Here is a 20,857-nt window from a genome sequence, read left to right as displayed (position 1 = left end):
TGGAATATGTTGCTGCCATGAAATTTATGGTTACTGTTACATGGGGTTTTTTATTTACAGAAACATATGGAAAGGTCATTTTCATAACTGTTGCTTTTAAATGCATTTTTTAGTATTGATTTTTGAGTAAACTAAGTCATAGATTATTAGAGATTCTGTTTTTAATATTCTATGTTTGGATCTCAGTATTTTTGTCTCAGATAATTAAGAGAAGAGACTTACATTTGAATTGACAGAGTACTTTGAAAAATGTTTCTAAAAAGTAATTCTTAATATGTATTTATTTATTACAAAAACCTTTTGAATTAATATATAATTTAAATACACCAACAAGAAATATTTTAATCTTCAGTGTATACCAAAATAAACATTAAATGCCAAATTTAAATTCATAGATTACTTTTCATTTAAAATATAGAACTCCAAACTCTTAGAAATTAGGAAATTTTGTTTGGTAGGCGATTTTGCTGTTTTCCTTTTTCAAGTATATTATATCATGAAATGTAGTTTTTGTTCAGTACTAAACTGCAGGTTCTAGGTCTGGTGACAGTTAAACTTTGGTGGCACAAAATATTTTTGTTACTTCTTGCCTTTTTTCAGTAATGGCAATATTGGCCAATGTTTTCAAGTAGGATCTCTAAAGTCCAAGGAAAATCACTAGTTACATGTCTCAAATGAAAGTGATTATAAGGGACTTAAAATCTTTGTTACTGGAGTCATAAGTCAAAACCTGTTGTTAGAAGTCGCCTCCTGACTTTGAGCAGTAATTTAACCTTGTTGCTTCCACATAGAAAATCAGTTGAGTAAAGGAAACCACAAGGAGGACTTGAATCAGTGAAAAGTTTCTATTTTATATATATGATTATTTTTCTCCAAATTTTGCTACCTTCTAGTTCCTGAACAGTAATATTAACAAATAATAGTAAAGGGGGTCTAAATTAACAAAAGAACAGTTTAAAAATATTTGGTGAAACTTTGGGTTCAAGAGTAAGATACCCTAACTCTAGTGCAAGAGGTACTTTTAACCTGTAGAAATACTTAGGCCCTAGCTAGTTTTGGTTTTCTGACAATATTGGATATTTAAGAACTAGTTTAGAGGCCGTTTGATTTACAAAATTTATATTTGTAAATTGGATCAATTTTAAGAAGTATAACCACCTGGATTCTCAATGTATTCTAGTTTCCTTAACATAGCTGATGTTTTCTGGGTACCTGCATTATTGAAAGAAATAATTAAATTTTCACATTAAGCACAGTCGTCCTTACTCATTTGATAGCTGATGTAGAAACAATGGCTTTAGAGAAAATTCCTGTGGTGAAAGCAGAAAATGAAAGTTTTTTTAAACATTTAATCCTGCTCTCTGGTATTGCTGCATAACTTGGAAAATCTGTTCTTTTCACTTGGTGGTAACGTTAAATAACGTACATGATCAAAACTTCCTAATATGAAATAAGAAACTTAGGTGAAAAACATCATCTAATTTGTCATCATTATTTTTGATATTTTAAGTGACTTTCAGTGATGGTGTTGCTTTTCTTTCTTTCTAGGTCATTTTAGGACGTCAAGTTGCTTTTCTACACAACCTCAAATTCCTTTCACTTAAAGAAAACTGCCCTTTCGCTGTCTTGTCACTTGAGTTCATATTTTTCCTTTTAGTATTATTCTAGAAGCCCTTTTGTTATTCTTTATTCTGCCATTCCAAAAGTGATTCTCCAAATTATCCTTTCTTTATTAACTTAGTTTTCCTGCAGAACTTCTGAATTCAAAAAGTGAATCCTTATTCTTTATTAAGTGAATCCTTACTCTTTATTAATCTGATGTGAGAGTTACCTCAATGTAGAATCCAAGGATATAGGTATTTTAAAAACCCAATGGCTCTTAATTCTCACCTTAAACAGTAAAAGATCAGAGGTGGTAGTGCAGGTTAGTAATGGGTGGGCTTGTGGAGGTTTGTAATTGATTCTTTCATCTTGGCCTTCTTTCTAGTACTTGAGTACTTTGAAAGATCAGCATAACTTTGAACCTTTAAAGGGCATGGGGTATTGGGTATAAATAATTTCTGTTCAACTAGATGCCCTTTTCATCTCCTATGAATTAGAAGCATTCCTTACTAGGATAACAACTCCTCTCCCAACACACTACTTTTCAAAGATATTTTATAAAATATTTTTAGTTTAGAAAATTCTAAATTATTTGTTTAATCCCTCTTCTGAATGTTATCAACTTCACGTATGGTGCCTCTTGCTTACAGCCATTTTAAAAGTGGCCTCCAAGTCAATGGTCTGTTGCTTTGCAAGTAAAACCTTTTTATATCTCAAATATCTAGTTGTAGAGCCACCTGGAGAAATCTCTTTGAATTCTTTCGTTAATAGCCATTATTTTCAAAAGACTATCTGGATTTGAGAGGTAGCTCTTTAAGTTCTAAGAAGTGCCATTCTGTTGGGATGTATTCCATCTTGGTTCTCTCATGGAATTTTAGTTAATTCTGTTACGGCATAGGAATGTATGTAAACTTGTAATATAAATCATCTTTTAAAATTAGGATCCCGTTTCTAAAATACATATCAAACTTTTCAAAAAATGATCTCTTGTAAGTTGGTTCCTTGTTTTAATTCAGCTCTAAGTTAGACCCTTTTTAAAAACATTGCTGGATCATGTTTTATATTCCAAATATAATTGAATTAGGTAGTGTGGATGTTACAAACGTTGTTGCTTCATTTTGTGGAAATTTGTGAAACAATACTCATAAAGCAGGAATTGTAAAACAAGATAGCTTGTATAAGCAATGTAATAATAGTTCACTTTCTGAGCACTTTCTATGTGCCTGGCAATAAGCAGTTTACCTTTGTTTATTTACTTTTTATAAAACCATAGGAGAACATGGAATTACAGTGAATTTATCTTGTACCAGGGGTTCACATTTAGCAAGTGACACCTTGGAAATGGAACCCAGGCAGTGTGGCAGCAGAACCTACTTTTCCTAACAACACTTTCTTATATTACTTAAAACATTAATCATTTATATATTTTTTTAACTAAAGAAAACACTTATTTGCATAAAATAGAAAAAAGTTAACCCCTTTAAGTTGAAAATAATGACAAAGGAGCAAATATTGACTGAATGCAGTTTCCCTCCCTCAAAGTTGGAAATAGGCATTGAAATTTGCTTCTTTATTTTTGGGAAATACAGTGGGAGCTTAGGTTTTGGATAAATGGGGAGCATGTTCTAGAAAGGCCATTCCTGTCGAATCATCTTAGCTTTTTATATTTGTAGTATATGTGGATTACACCTCAAAGGCTGAATGAAATTAAAGCTTATATTTTTAACTAATTGTTCACATTTAAAATGTATATTTTCTAGAAAAGTAGATATAAGGGTGGATATTTTGTCATATTTAGAGTACCACAAAAACAATTCTAATATATGACAACAATTTAGTTTGGTCTGTAGCAGAAATTAATTGTGTCTAGCTGATCTCAAGGTCAGTTACTATTCTTGATCTTTATTAACTCTATATCTTTTCCCTGTCAAGTCTGTTAGTATGTTAACCAAGTTATCCAGTTTTTCCAAGAGTGTGCATGGCGTATTTGAGGGCAGGATCAAGATATAAGGATTCAAAGAGGAGGTTTTAAATTCATAGTGATTAGTGAATGCGCAGGTGTTTGTGCAGCCTATCATATTGCATATAGATTAACATCCTAGAATTTGAATGGTTCAAATGAAAGTATTTTAACTTTATTTTTGTTAATTCTACTAATTTACTTTGCTGCAGGAGTGGAGTCAACATATCAATGGAGCAAGTCACAGTCGTCGATGCCAGCTGCTTCTTGAAATGTAGGAGTTTGAAATACCTTTAAAGCATCCTTATTCGTGAATCGAAACAGGCATTGATTGGTTTTGGGGAGATGGTCATTTACTTGTTACTACTGCATAGTTGATACTGTCCAGGCAATGTTTAGATCAGGGATAGTGGTATTTTGTTACTTAATATTATTTCTAGGGTAAATAAACATTGGTCTTTTTATACAAATTGAGAGAATTTTTAATATATTTAAAGATAGCTTTTGATACATAGAATATTTTCAGTAACAGTAATACATGCTTTAAAAATATTGAATATACCAAAATGGGAAAATTGTTAGAAGTTACAAATTAGTTGCTAAGCAGAAACCTTCAGAATATATATTTTGGTTTGGGAATACCTTACTTTGTTTCTGAGTTTAAACTAGAGTGAAATTGAATTCATGAAGAATCTCTGCCTAAACAGCATACACAATACTTATTGTTCACTTGAGGTTGCAGTTTTCACATATGCCTACCTTTGTTGGGGCTGTCCTTTCTAGTGTGCTCTTTAGTACTTTATTGGGGAAGGAAAGCCTGTGATTGGTCCTTGTTTCCCTATATAGCTCATATTTCTAATTCCTCATGCAGTTGTTTTCTTGCTTAATACTTAGCAAATATGGAAAAAAAATTAAATTCAACATTACCTACATTTCAAGCAGTACAGAACAAGTTTATTTTCGTTAATTTGTGTTAATTTTGAGTTTTAAAATTTTTCTTTGGGAAATATCTATGTATGACATGTTTTAAACTGTAATATTTTTAATACTTTAGACTCTCGTATAACTTTACTAATAAGTACTCTCTATTTTAAAGGCCAAACAAGGCTGTTTTGTGAAAAGGACAGTTTTATTTTAAAGTTAATTTTCTGGTCTTTTTAAAGCTATCCAGAATGGAATCCTGACAATGATACAGGACACACAATGTAAGTTAAAATTTTTAAGCTATTGTTTGTAAAGGAGATCAATGTAAGGAATTCAGGTTAAATTTTCAAAATATTTTCTGAATATTTTTTATTGACTATGAAGGCAAAGTCACTGTGGGTGAAAGAATTCTTAGAAATTATTTTATGTAGTAATTTTTTATTACTATTAACATTTTTCCCTAGTTGCGTCACACATAAATGCCTCCCCAAAGATTGGAATCATAGTTATACAAGGGCTGTTTTAACAATAAATCTTAATTATTTCTGATGGACACCTTTACCATGCTTATATTTTATGTCTTCACATTACTAGGGGTGATCCGTTCATGTTGCAGCAATCTACAAACCCAGCACCAGGAATTCTGGGGCCACCACCTCCCTCATTTCATCTTGGGGGACCAGCAGTTGGACCAAGAGGAAATCTGGGTGATTATGAAATTCATGTTATCATTCCCTAAGAGCTTTCACCATAAAAATAAACTGATTATGGACAAAAGAAAGCTCATTAAACTGTTATTCAGAAATAACATTGTATGAAAAGACATGGTACTCATATATTTGTAATCTTTTTAGTGTTTGAAAGTTGTTCATTTTTTTCAGTTGAAGTAGCCTGTTATAACACGTATATTTATTACAAGACTGAAAAAAGTACTTTTGCCCCCATAAAGGTGCTGGAAATGGGAACCTGCAAGGACCAAGACACATGCAAAAAGGCAGAGTGGTCAGTAACACAGCTGTTGCTTTTACTGTGTGCTGTTTTATGAATGTGATTTGACTTGAATCCTTGCTAACTGAATTTGTGTCATAGTCCTTTTTATCGGAAGACTGCTATAGTTTGAAAGCCACCAGGCTTTTCTGTGACTTTGATAAGAACTAAAACTTAAATTTTAATATGCCCATAGTCAAGAGAGCTCACTTTGAATCAGCATCTTAAGAACTTTGCTTATCCATTAATGTTTACAGTATTCAATTTAAAAATCATTGCAGAGATTATTTTCTGAAACTTTGAGAAAATGTCTACCCTACCTCCCACTGACATTTCAGTTATTTTAAATACTCTGTTCTGGTTAACATTAGGTTACACTATAAAATCTGTAATGCATAACCTGTTTCATACTGCTTTTAAAGAGACTTAATTACCTGATTCTCCCCCCCCATGGATAGGAAACTAGCCGAGTTGTTCACATCATGGATTTCCAGCGAGGGAAAAACTTGAGATATCAATTATTACAGCTGGTGGAACCGTTTGGAGTCATTTCAAATCATCTGATTTTAAATAAAATTAATGAGGTATGATTTGAAGTAAATGTATTTATTCATCACTGATATATTTTCTAAAGGGATTATGTGGTTTTATATTAGAAAAAGAACTCACTGTAACCGTAAACCAGCAATATGGAATGAAGTAGAGAAAAAGCCAATAGTTGAAGTATGTTAATATAGTAAGTCTTAATGTCAGTAGGTTCTTTAAGTGAAAGGACATCACGAAACCATTTTTACCACAAGATATACAAGAGTTAAGTTCCTGTGGCATTTCATCTACATTATAACGAAACATTATTCAAGGACCTGTTGTGATACTAAATTGTAGGGCTAATGAATAATTATTAAGTTTATAAATGACTCTTGAGCAATAAATTGTCATTATTAAACTATTATAAGGGCTCTAAAAGGATAATTCTTTGGAAAGCCATTTCAAACTTACCAAAATTGTGCAAAGTCATTATTTCAAGTCCAGTCCAGTAGGCATAAGTGATAGTTTAGTACCATGAAAATAATAAAATCTGAGGTTACCTTTAATAAAATAGCAAGTTAGCAATGTTGATTTTTCTGCTTTTAGATTCTTGAAAGTTTTTTTTAATTTATGATTAAGTATGTCTGGAAAGACTTTGAACAATGTTTGAAATAGTTTTTTGTGTGTTTGTGATTTCAGGCGTTTATTGAAATGGCAACCACAGAAGATGCTCAGGCTGCAGTGGATTATTATACAACCACACCAGCATTAGTATTTGGCAAACCAGTAAGAGTTCATTTATCCCAGAAGTATAAAAGAATAAAGGTAAATGTCTTTTTTTTTCCAGCTACTTTAAAATTGCTGATAATTAGGATATTAACTAATAATTATAGCGTACCTACCAACATTTGACATGCCCTTTTTTTCCTGTTTATTAAAGAAACCTGAAGGGAAGCCAGACCAGAAGTTTGATCAGAAGCAGGAGCTTGGACGTGTGATACATCTCAGCAACTTACCTCATTCTGGGTATTCTGACAGTGCTGTCCTTAAGCTTGCTGAGCCTTATGGGAAAATAAAGAATTATATACTAATGAGGATGAAAAGTCAGGTAATATATGTGTAGAGGTTTTGAAAAAGATTATTCCTTGAAGTGCTTTAAGATTTTTTTAATATCCTCATTTTAAGAAAGCAAGGGGAAGTAATTTTTTTTATCTTCTCATAGATAAGTTTTCTTAGCCAAACAGTGATAATTTTTTCCACATTGTAGTAGATGCACAAATAAAGCATTGAAAAAAATACTGAAAAGTATAAAGTGGAAAGTAAAGCTCTCTTTTGCTCGGGCTAGTAACACTTTGTTTCCAGGGTTTGCTTCCAAAAATTTTCCTTTGTGTATATAGGTATTCATTCTCTCTCTCTTTTTTTGTTTGTTTGTTTGTTTTGCTACTTCAATTGGGATTATACTGTTTTCCACATTATACAGATTTTTTAAAAATTCAGTTTGCTCACTTAATTTGCTACTGATACTTAACAGGTATACCATCTGATGTTTACTTTTTTAAAAAAAGTTTCTTTGATTTCAGAGAGAGAGAGGAAGAGGAAGAAACATCCATCGGCTGCCTCTTGCATGCCCCCTACTGGGGATCAAGTCCGATACCTGGTCTTGTTCCCTGACCAGGAATCAAAGCAATGACCTCCTGGTGCGTGGGACAGCGCTCAACCAACTGAGCCACATTGGCCGGGCTGATAGTTTTTTGGTTTTCTTTAAGTATATATATATTTAAGTATATTGATTTCAGAGAGAGAGGAAGGGAGAGGGAAAGAGAGAGAGAGAAACATCAACGATGAGAGTCATTGATTGGCTACCTCCTGCACACACCCCACCGGGGATCGAGCCTGCAACCTGGGCATGTGCCCTGACTGGGAATCGAACCTCGATCTTCTGGATCATAGGTCAATGCTCAGCCTCTTAGCCATGCCGGCTGGGCAGTTACTTTCTTCAACAGCATTCTGAGTTTATATCCTTTCATACATTTTTAATTACTAATTTTTTGTACCTTTTATTACAGTATTTTGCGTGATATCTTCTAAGCTTATTACTTTAATTACTTTTTTGCAGAAAGCCTACATATAGGTGGTTTAATATTTGGTGCCACTTTGTAAATCTGACAAATTGTCCTTGTTTTATTGGGTGACTTTTAACTCTTATGAATGTCTCTGTGCTAAAGATTAAATTTTCCTAACAAGTGAACAGAAAGAATAATGAGCACTAGAGTTCTATACAATTCTCTGAAAAAAAATCTTCTTTCTAATATTTTTAAGGCCTTTATTGAGATGGAAACCAGAGAAGATGCAATGGCAATGGTTGACCACTGTTTGAAAAAGGCCCTTTGGTTTCAGGGGCGATGTGTGAAAGTTGACCTGTCTGAAAAATACAAAAAATTGGTACTAAGGGTATGTAGTACTTGATTTGTTTTTATTAAGAATATAGGGTTTATTTAAATAAATAATACAGGGTTTAGTTATTGAAATGGAGCAACCTCTTTTCTTTTTTTTCTGGTCTTCCTTAGTAGCAGAAGTTTTTTATCTGGTATTCCTGTAAAGGCACCTGTATTGCTTTTATCTATTTATTACATTTAGATTTTATTTGAACAGAGTTCAGATACCAAAATATTTATTATTCACTGCTTTATTGAATTGTTAGTTGCAATGAGTTTTTGACTATATCTAGCTTAAATTCTTAGGTATGTTCATAGGGATTGAATATGCTTAATTGATTATATGAAGGATGGTCATCAATTATTAGTTAATTGGATAGTTATATATTCCGCAAATGAATATTTTAATACATTAATTTATAACTAACACAAAATTTTGTCTTTTAGATTCCTAACAGAGGCATTGACTTACTGAAAAAAGATAAATCCCGGTAATTTCATTTTGTGTGTCTTTGTAAATACTAGTATATTAAACTTTTGTTTTCCAACTGAGAATTAATTGAGATGTATCTTCTTGATTTCAGAAAAAGATCTTATTCTCCAGATGGCAAAGAATCTCCGAGCGATAAGAAATCCAAAACTGATGGTTCCCAGAAGACTGAAGGTACAACTGAAGGTAAAGAACAAGAAGAGAAGTCAGGTGAAGATGGTGAAAAAGATACAAAAGATGACCAGGCAGAACAAGAACCCAGCATGCTTCTTGAATCCGAAGATGAGCTACTCGTAGATGAAGAAGAAGCAGCAGCACTGCTAGAAAGTGGCAGTTCGGTGGGAGATGAGACAGATCTTGCTAATTTAGGTGATGTGACTTCTGATGGGAAAAAGGAACCTTCAGACAAAGCTGTGAAAAAAGATGGAAATGCAAATGCTTCAGCTGCAAAGAAAAAGCTTAAAAAGGTAAAGGAAGATTGTACATTGACCTGTTTTAATAGAAAACTAGATGAGATAAATGTTTCAAATTATTTACTCTAGCAGGATTTAGTGATTTATATTAGAAAAAATCAGATACGAACTAGACTATAACACTTAAGTCTAAACTCTGCAATAAATAGATTAAATAAGACTTCTTATAGTTGCCCAAAAATGTCAACGCCCAAAGAGGACTTTATAGTAATGAATGAGAAAGACTTAAAACTATATACACTTCCATAGTGTGTGGTAGTGTGTAAGTACTTGTGGGCAGCTACATATATAGTTCAGCTTGATTTTCAAAAGATGGTTTATCAGCTCAGCCGGCGTGGCTCAGCGGTTGAGCATCAACCTATGATCCAGGAGATCTTGGTTTAATTCCCAGTCATGGCACATGCCCAGCAGGAGGCAGCTGATCAGTAACTCTCTCTCATCATTGATGTTTCTTATCTCTCTCTCTCTCCCTCTTCCTTCCTCTCTCTGAAATCAATGAAGACATATTTAAAAAAAAAAAAAAAAGATAGGGCCGAGCTCGGCATGGCTCAGCAGTTGAGCCACACCCAACCTGTGATCCAGGAGATTGAGGTTCGATTCTGGTCAGGGTACATGCCCAGGTTGTGGGCTCAATCCCCAGCAGGGAGTGTGCAGGAGGTAGCCAATCAGTGACTTTCTCTCATCATTGATATTTCCATCTCTCATTCCCTTTTTCTCAAATCAATAAAAATACATATATATATTTTTTTTTTTTTTAAGTGTAAAAGGAAAAAAAAAAAAAAGATGGGGTATGAGTTTGCAATAAGTTAACTGACCAAAAGATACTGAAAACATTTTTCCACTCATTTAAAAATTGTTGACTTTTCCTATTTGAGAAACACAAGCTTAATCAAATACTTTAATAATTTTTAAAATACTTTTCTTGGAGCACGTTATAAATGAGCATATCAGATGAATATGAATATAAAAATAGATACATAATACAGAGAACAGTAAAACAAGGACCTGCAGTATGCTAACAAAACTACATTAAGATACGAGCATTAAAATGCCTTTGAAGCCACTATGTTAAATGGTTCTTGAGCCCTGGTTGGGTAGCTTGGTTGGAGCGTGGTTCCAATACACCAAGGTTGTAGGTTCGATCCCCAGTCAGGGCACATAAAAGACTCAACCAATGAATGCATAAATGGATGGAACAACAAATCAATGTGTCCTCCCACCCCAAGTCAATAAATAAAAATTTAAAAAGCTTTTGAAATGAGATTTTTGTAATCCTAGTATATGTTTTCTTTCTAAACATTCAGCTATTAGAAAACTAATTTTTACCTCCAAACTCTTAAGAGCTTGTGAGCATTTATTACATGGTATACATTTTTCTAAGCTCTTTCTGTATGTTAATTAACTTAATCCTCACAGTAACCATATGCAACATATGCCTTTATTACCCTATTTTGTGAATGAGGCATGGAGAAGTTCCGTAAATTGTCCATGGTTGTACTGCTTATAAGTGGCCAAGCCAAAATTTGAGCCCTATGCAGTCATGCTCCAAAGCTTTTTTTTTTTTCCTTAAACCACTACAGTGTTTTAGGCTGAATATTCTCTAAACAAGCAACAGTTGTATCACAAGTTTTCCAAAGGACATCATTCAATTATTTATGACTAATCATTTGATATATTCCCTAGAAGTATAAGTCTCAGAAAGTGTTCAATATGAATGTCCTCATATCATTTATTTTCTGCCCTCTGTGTAAGACAAGCCTTCAATTATTTAGTTTTAAAACAAGCTAAGTTTTTTTAACCAGTGATTTTTTTGGGAAAAAGAAAAGTCAGTATTTTGAGAGAATGAATAAAGACAAAGACGCTATCCCTCTCCCTTTAAGTAAAGCAAATGGAAGGGATGCTGCAGGATAATTGTTGCAGAGTAAATTTGTCTTTCTTAACAGCGTCGTTTCCCAGGGAATATGGAAGGTTTTGTCACTCTAGATGAGGTTGGTGATGAGGAAGATTCGGAACTTCAGAAACTTCGTAAATCGGGCATGGCATTTAAATCTGGTGACAAAAATGATGATGGTTTGGTTGAAATTAAGGTGGACAAGATCGAGGAACTTGATCAAGAAAATGAAGCAGCGTTGGAAAATGGAATTAAAAATGAGGAAAATACAGAACCAGGTGCTGACTCTGCTGAGAATGCTGATGATCCCAACAAAGACACAAGTGAAAATGCAGATGGCCAAAGTGATGAAAACAAGGAGGACTATACAATCCCAGATGAGTATAGAATTGGACCATATCAACCCAATGTTCCTGTTGGTGAGATTTAAGGCTTTGTTCTTCCCCTCTCACCCTCCCCAAACTCTTATATAAAATTTTTTAATTGATCTTGCATAAGCTATGATAGCATTTTAAACTTATTTCTGTACAGAACAATTTGTAAATCTTTATTGATACATTCTTATTTCTTACCCAAGTCTCCTGATTTTGTATTATCTTTTGTTACCATTACAGAATATGTACTCTTCTCCTCAAAGTTTTCTGAGAATTTCACATTGCTTTTTGTTTTGATTACCTGTTATATTTCTGCCTTTTTAAGAGTACAATTAGGTGGGACCTTGAACATCAATTAAATACAGTTCTATTAACTAATGTCATTTTTTTTGTTGTTGGATTTTGTTTTAGCTTAGGCCATACTGGACTTCTCACACACAAAAATTACGTTTAAATTAAATTACTCAGATTACTGAATTTGTAAGAATGTATGTTTGTGTTCTAGGTATAGACTATGTGATACCTAAAACAGGGTTTTACTGTAAGCTGTGTTCACTCTTTTATACAAATGAAGAAGTTGCAAAGAATACTCATTGCAGCAGCCTTCCTCATTATCAGAAATTAAAGGTAAGGCTAAATCTGAAAGAGGACAGTTCTTTTGTGAAAACAAATCATGTATGTTTATGGAAATTAAAATATGTATAGTACCTTCTGTGGACCCAGAGATCATATTTTTCTTTACTGATGGGAGCCATAAGCAGTTTAATTCTAGAAATGTCTATTGAGCCTCTCTGTAGTACACTCTAATTAAATGATTGTTTATTTTTAAGTATTCACAAATGGGTGTTGGACTGTAATTTGTCTATTTGGAAAATACTGGAAGCTTGAAGACCAAATGGCATAATATAAAGCCTTTTCAACTTTATAAAGTGCTATGTCCTGTCATATTTAAGGATTTTTACATTGACTTTATTATTTACTAATAATGATACTCTTAAGTAAGTTTTATAACCAGTAGGATATAAAGTTAGAGGGATAAATGAATAAAACACAAAATCCTAACAAATTTCTATTTGGATATTTTTAAATTGGGTATTTCAATTAGTGGCTTCTTTAAGGACTGAGCATTGAAATGGATAATGAGGAGAAAACCTGAAAGTAGGAGTTAAAAAACTCATAATTGTAGGTAACTTGGTTTTTCACAATGTATACAAAACTGCAACAAAAGTATTTAGTTATCAAACGTGTCCTGTGTGTTGACTAGGTAGATAAGGATGACATTGAGTTTAGGGAATAATTCTAGTTCTTGGCAGTATCACTTGTTTTTTTGTGTGTGTGTTTTTTTTAAGTATATCTTTATTGATTTCAGAGAGAGGAAGGGAGAAGGAGAGAGAGAAACATCAGTGATGAGAGAGTGCCACTGATTGGCTGCCTCCTACATGCCCCCGGACTGGGCATCAAGCCCGCAACCCGGGCATGTGCCCTGATCGGGAATCAAACCGTGATCTCCTGGATCCTAGGTCGATGTTCAACCACTGAGCCATGCCGGCCAGGCAGTATCACTTGTTTTAAATATGTGTTCTTTGCTGTCTGTATGTGTACCTTACCAGCATGGATATGAAAAAAATGGTGGTTATTTTCAACAGTAGAAGCAATTTCATATATTTTGTCTGATTTGATGTTAAGCTGTTTGATGGGAGAAACTTATTACCTAGAGATATATAAGTATAAAAATGGTCTCTGGGTGCTTGATACTTTATAAAGAATATCATGCTTTCTAATATTTAAGAATTATCATGTAGCCCTGGTCAGATGCTCAGTTGGTTAAAGCATCACCCCAATACACCACAGTTGTGGGTTCGATCTCCAGTCAGGGCACATACAAGATTCAACCGATGACTGTATAAATAAATGGGGCAACAAATTGATGTTTCTCGTTCCCTCTTTCTCTCTTTCAAATTAATAAATTTTAAAAGTGAGAATAAAGAGAACTTTTTAAAAAAAGAGTTAATTATGTAATGTAATATCTTGCCTAATAATAAATTAACTTGATATTTTCCAAACTGGGCATTTTCTTTTTAAGGATATAATGGGTTCTAATCCTCATCAATTTATAGTAACTATACAGTTGATAAATTTCAGCCAAAAATAAACTTTTGATGTTTTAGATTAGATTTTTTTTGTTTTGTTTTTTGTACTTTCATTAATAAAGTTTTCTTGAAACATAGCCACACTCATTCATTGAAGTATTGTTTATGGCTGCTTGTATTGCTGTCATGGCAGAATTAAATAGTTGAAATAAAGACATAAAAAATTTACTGCTGGCTCTTTTAAGAAAATGCTGTCCCCTTGGTTTAGTGGAAGGGGCACTGAATAAATTCATGTCATTGTAACTAATCTATGTTCTTGGAGTGACAGCAATTCCATGTGAATGTAGTCTTGTTTTCTTAACTCTCTAAGTTAGTGTTAATTGCACATTGTAATAATTGTTTTTTTACATTTTACCATTTTTTCCCGTGCCTTATAGTGTCCTGAACTGGTTTAGTTTTGTACACTGACTAGGAATAACTGAATCTTTAAAATAGTGATGAGGTTATAGGTTAAATTATACTCAAATCCCCAGACATGGATAGACTGTTTTATTTTGGAGTTAATTCATTTGTGTTTCTCTTAAGTGATTCAGTCCCTTTAAATTTTTTTCCTTTTCAGAAATTTCTGAATAAATTGGCAGAAGAACGCAGGCAGAAGAAGGAAGCTTAAGATGTGCAAGAAGCTTAATGATTTCAAAGAAAATAATGGTTCTTCGTTTTTAATGTTAACGTTTTTTAAATACAATACTGATAGTTAGAAGAAAAATATTGTACTCTTTTGTTTTAGTGGAAAAATAATAGATGTCTGTTCTTGTGTTAAGTGTTAGAGCAAAAACACATATACGGTTAAATTAATGAAGAATTTCTTTGTTTTATCAGAATGGTAACAGACAAGTACTTTGTAGAGACTGACTTCGTAAGCTACTTAAGACAACTTGCACCACTAAGAAAGATACGTAGAACTATTCAAAGAAATGAAATTTAGTAGTTCTAAGCTTCAAAGAAATGTCAAAACTTTTGATTCCATTCAATAAAGAACAAAACCAATTGTATTTTTATTACTTTCATCTGAAACATTCCACATTTTAATCTGAGCCTTGCAGACTTTTCATTTGGAGTTTGAAGCTTTTTTGATTGCATTTCATTTTTTGATAACTTCATTAACTGAGATTAGCAATTAAAATACAGGTGCAGTTTTCTTTTAATGTTACGCTGTTGTTTAGGTAATAAGAAATATTAAGTAACTGGCTTTAGATTTTGTAATTTTTTTCCCCCTAAGTTTCTGCTAGATTTTGTATTCTAGTAGTCAATGTATTTTCAGTGAAATGTAAAAATATTCCCGTTCTCTTTGACCAGTATTAATTTCTATAGACCTTATTGCTTGTCACTTGAATCCTGTAGCTGTCATACATCTGGTATAAGCAACATTTGATTTTTGAAGTGTGTAGTCCATCTTTTCACATTTTCAAGATGTGATTTTACATTTCTGCATTTTAAAAAGTTTGACCATAACCTAGAAGCACGCTTCTAATCCATATACCTGCACATGTGACCTTTGTGAACAGAAATTTGCATGTATAATCTGTGTTTACTTGTAACTTTCTGGTTATATACTGCTTATATCCGTGGATTCAAGTTTCTGAAGTGAATACCAATAAAAACCTAGGTCATGTTCATTGGTTATACATGTTTGAAATGTTAACCAATATATTTGTCAGTTGTGGTTTTTATTCGCTGTTACACTTCTTTGCATGCTTTAACAAATTACTACATTTTAAATCTAGAGTGTTCTAAAGAGTGCTACTAAAGATCTGAGTTTTAAAGTTTTTGGTGCTGGTGGATTTCTTGTTCCTGTTACATAACAAAAATGAGGCTGTTCATGGTTTTTTAAAACCTTGGGAGTTTAAAATGCTAAAGACGAAGAAATAGCAAACTAATGTTTAGACATGTTTAAGTATTTAGCAGTAACTATGGAAATAGCGTGGAATAGCAAGGATTAGTTGTAGCAGCCTTTTAAAATATGTTGGGATTCTTGGTATATATAGGATTATCTGTTCTCAGTTTTTTGGGTTTTTTTTAGTTAAAAAAAAAATCTTTCTGAAACACTTAGCTCCAGGTGTATTAAAGGATATATCAAGTAGTTGGATGCAATTTTAGGGTCTACCCCTGAGGATCAGGTGATGATTTTTGAATGTAACATGCACAAAAAATCCTTGCCAGTTTACTTGTGCAGTTTAATTTTGGCCTTTACTAATTACCCAATTTTAATTCCTTTTTTTTTTTTTTTTAACTAACAGCAACAACGACAAAGCTTTATGTGTACAATGGCATTCCTAATTGTTTCCTGTCAGTGATAGCTTTTTTCCCATAAGTCCTACTTTGTCGGTGTACCAAGTTGTAGAAAACAATGTTTAATATCTTCACTTGATAGCATTTAGAAAACAGAAATTCTCATAAACTGCTAGTGATAGATAAACCTGTAACAGCTATTTGTCAGATTATGGCAAACCTTTACCTAGTAGGAATGTTTCTACTTAAACCTGCTGTAAAGTTTAAGAACATTTTTCCCTCCTCAATTTTAGCCTTTAGTTTAATCTTATGTTAATTCTTCTGAGGGAAACTCTTAGAAACACCTATTAAGTATTATATTGGGTATTAAGGTTGTAAAAGCAAGCAGAAGAGTGTACATACTTCGCCTCGTTTTATTCACAGTGGAATTTTGGTGTCTTTAAACAGTAAAATAAACAGGCTCTTGGTGTGTAGTAGAAGTCTGCAGGAACACTGCAGAACAGTTTTTTTTTAATCTGATTAATAAAAATGTTTGGTAGAGTCTGGAGGCTATTTAAGATAATTTGCAGTACTGCTGAGCTTTTCTGTACTTTATTGATCTCCATAGACTATAGCTTAATATAGCTGAAAGCTCAAGTATTGAGTGAGATTGTAGTGCCTGGCAAGGACCCTGAGCTGTTTGTTGAGCTGGGTTGAAAGTGCCCCTTCGCTCTGATTCCTGTCCCATGAAGGTCAAGGGTAAGGCTGAGATCTTTTTCCTTTATACTGTTATACTAGTGGTTATCAAATGTTAGCATGCATCAAAATTACCTGGAGACTTTGCTGAGTCCTAGAATTTCTGATGTGTTAGGTTTTAGGTGGGTCTCGGTTTGCATTTTTAACAAGTAATGGATGGTGGTGATGTCAAGGATAGAGGTCACACCTTTGAGGAAATTGTTTTACCTATAGTTGAAGTAAAATTTTGTGTGTTTTTTAAATTTTTTGGTTTTTGGGTTTTTTTTAATCCTCACCCAAGGATTCCATTGCTTTTCAAAGAGTGGAGAGGTGGGGGGAGGAAACATGGATGTGAGAGAGACACATCGACTGATTGCCTCCTTCAGGTGCCCCCACCAGGGCCAGGGATCGGGCCTGTAACTGAGCTGTGTGTCCTTGGCAGGAATCAAACCGGGACCCTTCAGTCCAAGGGCTGATGCTCTAACCACTGAGACAAACAGGCTAGTTCTGTTTTTATTGATTTTTTTTTTTTTTTGAGAGGGAGGGGAGAGAGAAACATTGATTGGTTGCCTCCCACGTGCATTCCAACTTGGGATTCAACCTACAACCTGGGTATGTTCCCTGAGTGGGAATCAAACCGGCAACCTTTTTTTGCATGGAACAATGCTCAACCCATTGAGCTTCACCAGCTGGGGCAAGATGTGTTTTTTGCTCGGCAATTGTAGTGAACCGTCTGGTGTAGATACTTTCATTTGAGGAAACTAGTTTTGCTACTATTCCAAATCTAAAACTAAGGGAAACACGAAAATAATCACCATTTAGGGGCCTGGGCAAAGCATTTCTTTAAGAATCAGTGAAGGGCATCCCATTTTAGAACCCTAGATACTTTCCCAAGACTATGCTTTATATTTTTGCTCAGAATATTTAAAGTAGTAATTTTCTGGGGACCTGGTGCATGCAGTGAGACATTTCAGCGAAGGAGCAGAAACATGAAGTTAGGAATTCATTATTTCGCCTAGCCAGAGGTTTTTTCTTTTAGTTTTTCCTTTTCTACTGTTTGTACCACTCTTAATCACAACAGGAGCTTGTGAAAAGGCTCAATAAGAGCTAGTTTGTTAGTTTTTAGTGAATAGTAAAATTGGAAATAGCTATCTCTATCAGGTACAGTTAACTTTTGATTGATTGATTGATTGATTGATATTGGCTACAGCTTGATTAAAGTACTCTTAAGTCACTTCTGTCTCCTGGAATGAATCACCTGAGTTGAGGCTGCACTTGGACTCCTGACAAATGAGAGTTGGGCTTCATACATCAGCATTCTGGAACTGTCCCCACTGCCCTGGGCTCTAATGGGCTGGTACATTGAAGGGATGCCATGGCCTGTCCATGAGCTACCTCTTTCAATGGGTATCTGACATCCAGGTACGTAGAAGAAAGCTCAAGGAAGTGTCAGACACAGGCTGAATTGGGTTTCTGTGTGTGGAAGGAGACTAGGGCCAGGGTTTTGAGGTTGACACTTGATCTCCCATCTCAGATCAAACAGTTTGAGTAACAGGAAAGAGAAATTGGCATTTACTCTAGCAAACACTGAGCTCAAAATGCTTCATACATCCTGGTTACTAGGTCCCACATGTCCCAGTCTCTGGGGAGTTCCTTTCAAATAGTATGGTACTTAAGAGGTAATTAAGGGTACTTCAAATACTCTCTTGAGGAATATCAAAGGCCGGAAGAATATTCTCAGCTGTGTGTGAATTTTATAAACAATTTTCTCCACGAAACAATTTCTGCTTTCCATGAAACTCCTGCCATTGTTCTCAACAAATTCTCCCTGAAAATCTGCATGGCTCTTCCTCCTCCCTCCCAACTAAATATGATGCAGATATCCTTTTATTATTGGAAAAAAACACCAATTAGGTAAATGTTTGAAGATACAAATACCAAATTACTTGAGATTAGAAAAAATTTCAGATGAGAAGATTCAGAAGGTAATTTTTAAAAGACTTAAAGGATTTAAAACTTTTAGCCCTTGTCCTTCCTTTAACTTTCTTAGAAAGTTCTATAATTTCCACAGAATTTAAGAGCTCTGTAAAAGCCATATTACAATAGGGAATATGAAAAGGAAAAAAGGCAATCTGTTGGGTGTAGTAGACAAAAGTCAACGCACCCTGATAGTGGGACATCTCTAATATTTTAAGACCTTGAGTGCTATTTCCCAGAATCTGCTTTCTCACAAAAACTAGAAGTCTGTGGAAAATCTCTGCATTCTAATTTGTGGTGTTACAAACCCTGTGGGAAAGGGATTGCCGCTTAAATGATTATTGGTGTTAGGGATGGTGAAACTCAATGATCCCTCCCAATTCATTTTCCTAATGCTGGCTACTTCAGCTCACAAGTACCAAGTATGTTTCAGACGCATCTCATTTTAAGGTGTAACCAAGCTGCCCATAATCAGCAGCAGGAGAGGGCTTGGCTTAGGCTGGAAAACAATTGCCTCTGCCCTCCAGTACTCCACACATGTAGGCGCACACACCACTCTTCTGCTAAAACATTTACCTATTAAGTCAGACAAGTTTTTTGTTTTGGGTGTTTTAATACACATGAAATCCATCTTAACCATTTTTAAGTGGTAATACGATTGTATTCTACAATCACCCATCCCCTTAACTTCATCTTGTAATACAAACTATACCCATTATGCAGTAACTACACTTCCAGCCCTTTGCAACCATCATTACAATTTGTCCATGATTTTGACTACCTCATATAAATTGAATCCGTGTCTTTTGTGATAATACGATGTAGCATACTGCAGAATTCCCTCCTTAAAGGCTGAATAATACCTCATTGTATATACCACATTTTGCTTATTCATTGGACACTTTGCTTCCATGTTTAAAGTACTGTCAGTGCTGCTAGGAACATGTGTACAAATAACCTCTTCAAGACTCTTATTTCTAGTTCTTGTGGATATATACCCAATAGTGGAATTGCTGGATCATGTTATATTTTTAATTTTCTGAGGAACTCCATACTGTGTTACATAGCAGCTGTGCCATTTTGCATCCCTACCAACAATGGACACGGGTTCCAATTTTACATCCTCGCCAACATTTGCTGGTTTTTTGTTTGATAGTAGCCATGAGGTGGTATCTCACTTAAAATTTACTACAGCTTTTCTAGGAAGAGATTATGCCAGTTACTGCTTTGTGTATCCTCAGTGTCTATAACTGCTGGCACATAGAATGCATTCAGTTTGTTGAGTTATGCTTTTAATCTCCTCACCTGAATTGTAAACATTCAGAGCAGGGACCATTGCTTCCCTGCCCAGTTCTTGGCTCTTACTCAAGACTCAGTAATGCTGCAGTGTACATACTCTGTACATGATACAAGTGAGCACACGGACAAGGCTATTACCAAACTACCATAGAAATGTATGTTAGACTTCATTTCAGGTGTGATTTTTCGCCTTTTTATAAGTTCAAGCTTTCATAGAGAGTCAGACAAAAAAGTATACAGGAGACAGTAAATCCTTCAAAATCTGACCACATATACATTTTGCTGTTCTATCAGATATTTGCATTTATACCCACACATGACTATAACTTTAGAAGATTATAAAGGCTATTTTACAGACTGCTTTTGGAAAAAAGGTATGGATATTCCACATCAATGAGTATACATCTTTTAAATAATTTATTCAAAATTCATTTAATTAACTCCCTACTGATTTTTAGTTTTTTTTAATTATAACTATGAATATGTACTTAGGTCTTTACATATGTCCACTGTCTTTGGGCAGACCTGTATGTGGAGTGTTTCAGAAGACCTACATACAGGGGTGTAAAAGTTAATAACACAATAAATACTACAAGAATACACGCGCTCTAGCCTGTTTTGCTCTGTGGTTAGAGCCTCGGCCAGAGGACTGAAGGGTCCCAGGGTTCAAGTCCAGCCAAGGGCAGTACTTCAGTCGCCATCCCTGGCCAGGGCCCCATGGGAGGCAGCCAATCCATGTGTCTCTTTAACATAGATGTTTCTCTCCCCCCTTTCCTCTCTTTCCCTTCCTGTCTCTCCGAAAAAGCAATGGAAAAAATATCCTC

At 34.3% G+C, this 20,857-nt stretch overlaps 1 protein-coding gene across 15 annotated transcripts in view; it reads left to right on the top strand.

The window, feature by feature from the left end:
* MATR3 (matrin 3) overlaps nucleotides 1-17,991 on the top strand; it is a 48,974-nt gene extending 30,983 nt beyond the window's left edge. For 8 of the 15 annotated variants that reach the window (XM_081134967.1, XM_081134968.1, XM_081134960.1 and 5 more), the window contains 13 exons: nucleotides 3,775-3,836; nucleotides 4,726-4,767; nucleotides 5,081-5,193; nucleotides 5,436-5,488; nucleotides 5,932-6,057; nucleotides 6,701-6,826; nucleotides 6,942-7,109; nucleotides 8,321-8,452; nucleotides 8,884-8,927; nucleotides 9,021-9,393; nucleotides 11,343-11,709; nucleotides 12,170-12,291; nucleotides 14,374-17,991. In XM_081134967.1, coding sequence (XP_080991093.1) covers nucleotides 3,775-3,836; nucleotides 4,726-4,767; nucleotides 5,081-5,193; nucleotides 5,436-5,488; nucleotides 5,932-6,057; nucleotides 6,701-6,826; nucleotides 6,942-7,109; nucleotides 8,321-8,452; nucleotides 8,884-8,927; nucleotides 9,021-9,393; nucleotides 11,343-11,709; nucleotides 12,170-12,291; nucleotides 14,374-14,424 — 1,779 coding nt within the window. In that variant the 3' untranslated portion in view covers nucleotides 14,425-17,991. The remainder of the gene's footprint in view (nucleotides 1-3,774; nucleotides 3,837-4,725; nucleotides 4,768-5,080; nucleotides 5,194-5,435; nucleotides 5,489-5,931; nucleotides 6,058-6,700; nucleotides 6,827-6,941; nucleotides 7,110-8,320; nucleotides 8,453-8,883; nucleotides 8,928-9,020; nucleotides 9,394-11,342; nucleotides 11,710-12,169; nucleotides 12,292-14,373) is intronic. The other 7 variants (XM_081134972.1, XM_081134973.1, XM_081134971.1 and 4 more) reach the window with 1 other exon arrangement.
* Nucleotides 17,992-20,857: the final 2,866 nt, after the last annotated feature.

Source organism: Miniopterus schreibersii (assembly GCF_964146895.1).
Source record: "Miniopterus schreibersii genome assembly, chromosome: 4".
Taxonomy (NCBI): Eukaryota; Metazoa; Chordata; class Mammalia; order Chiroptera; family Miniopteridae; genus Miniopterus; species Miniopterus schreibersii.
Note: the sequence above shows the minus strand (reverse complement) of the source record. Positions and strands in the feature narration are given on the sequence as shown.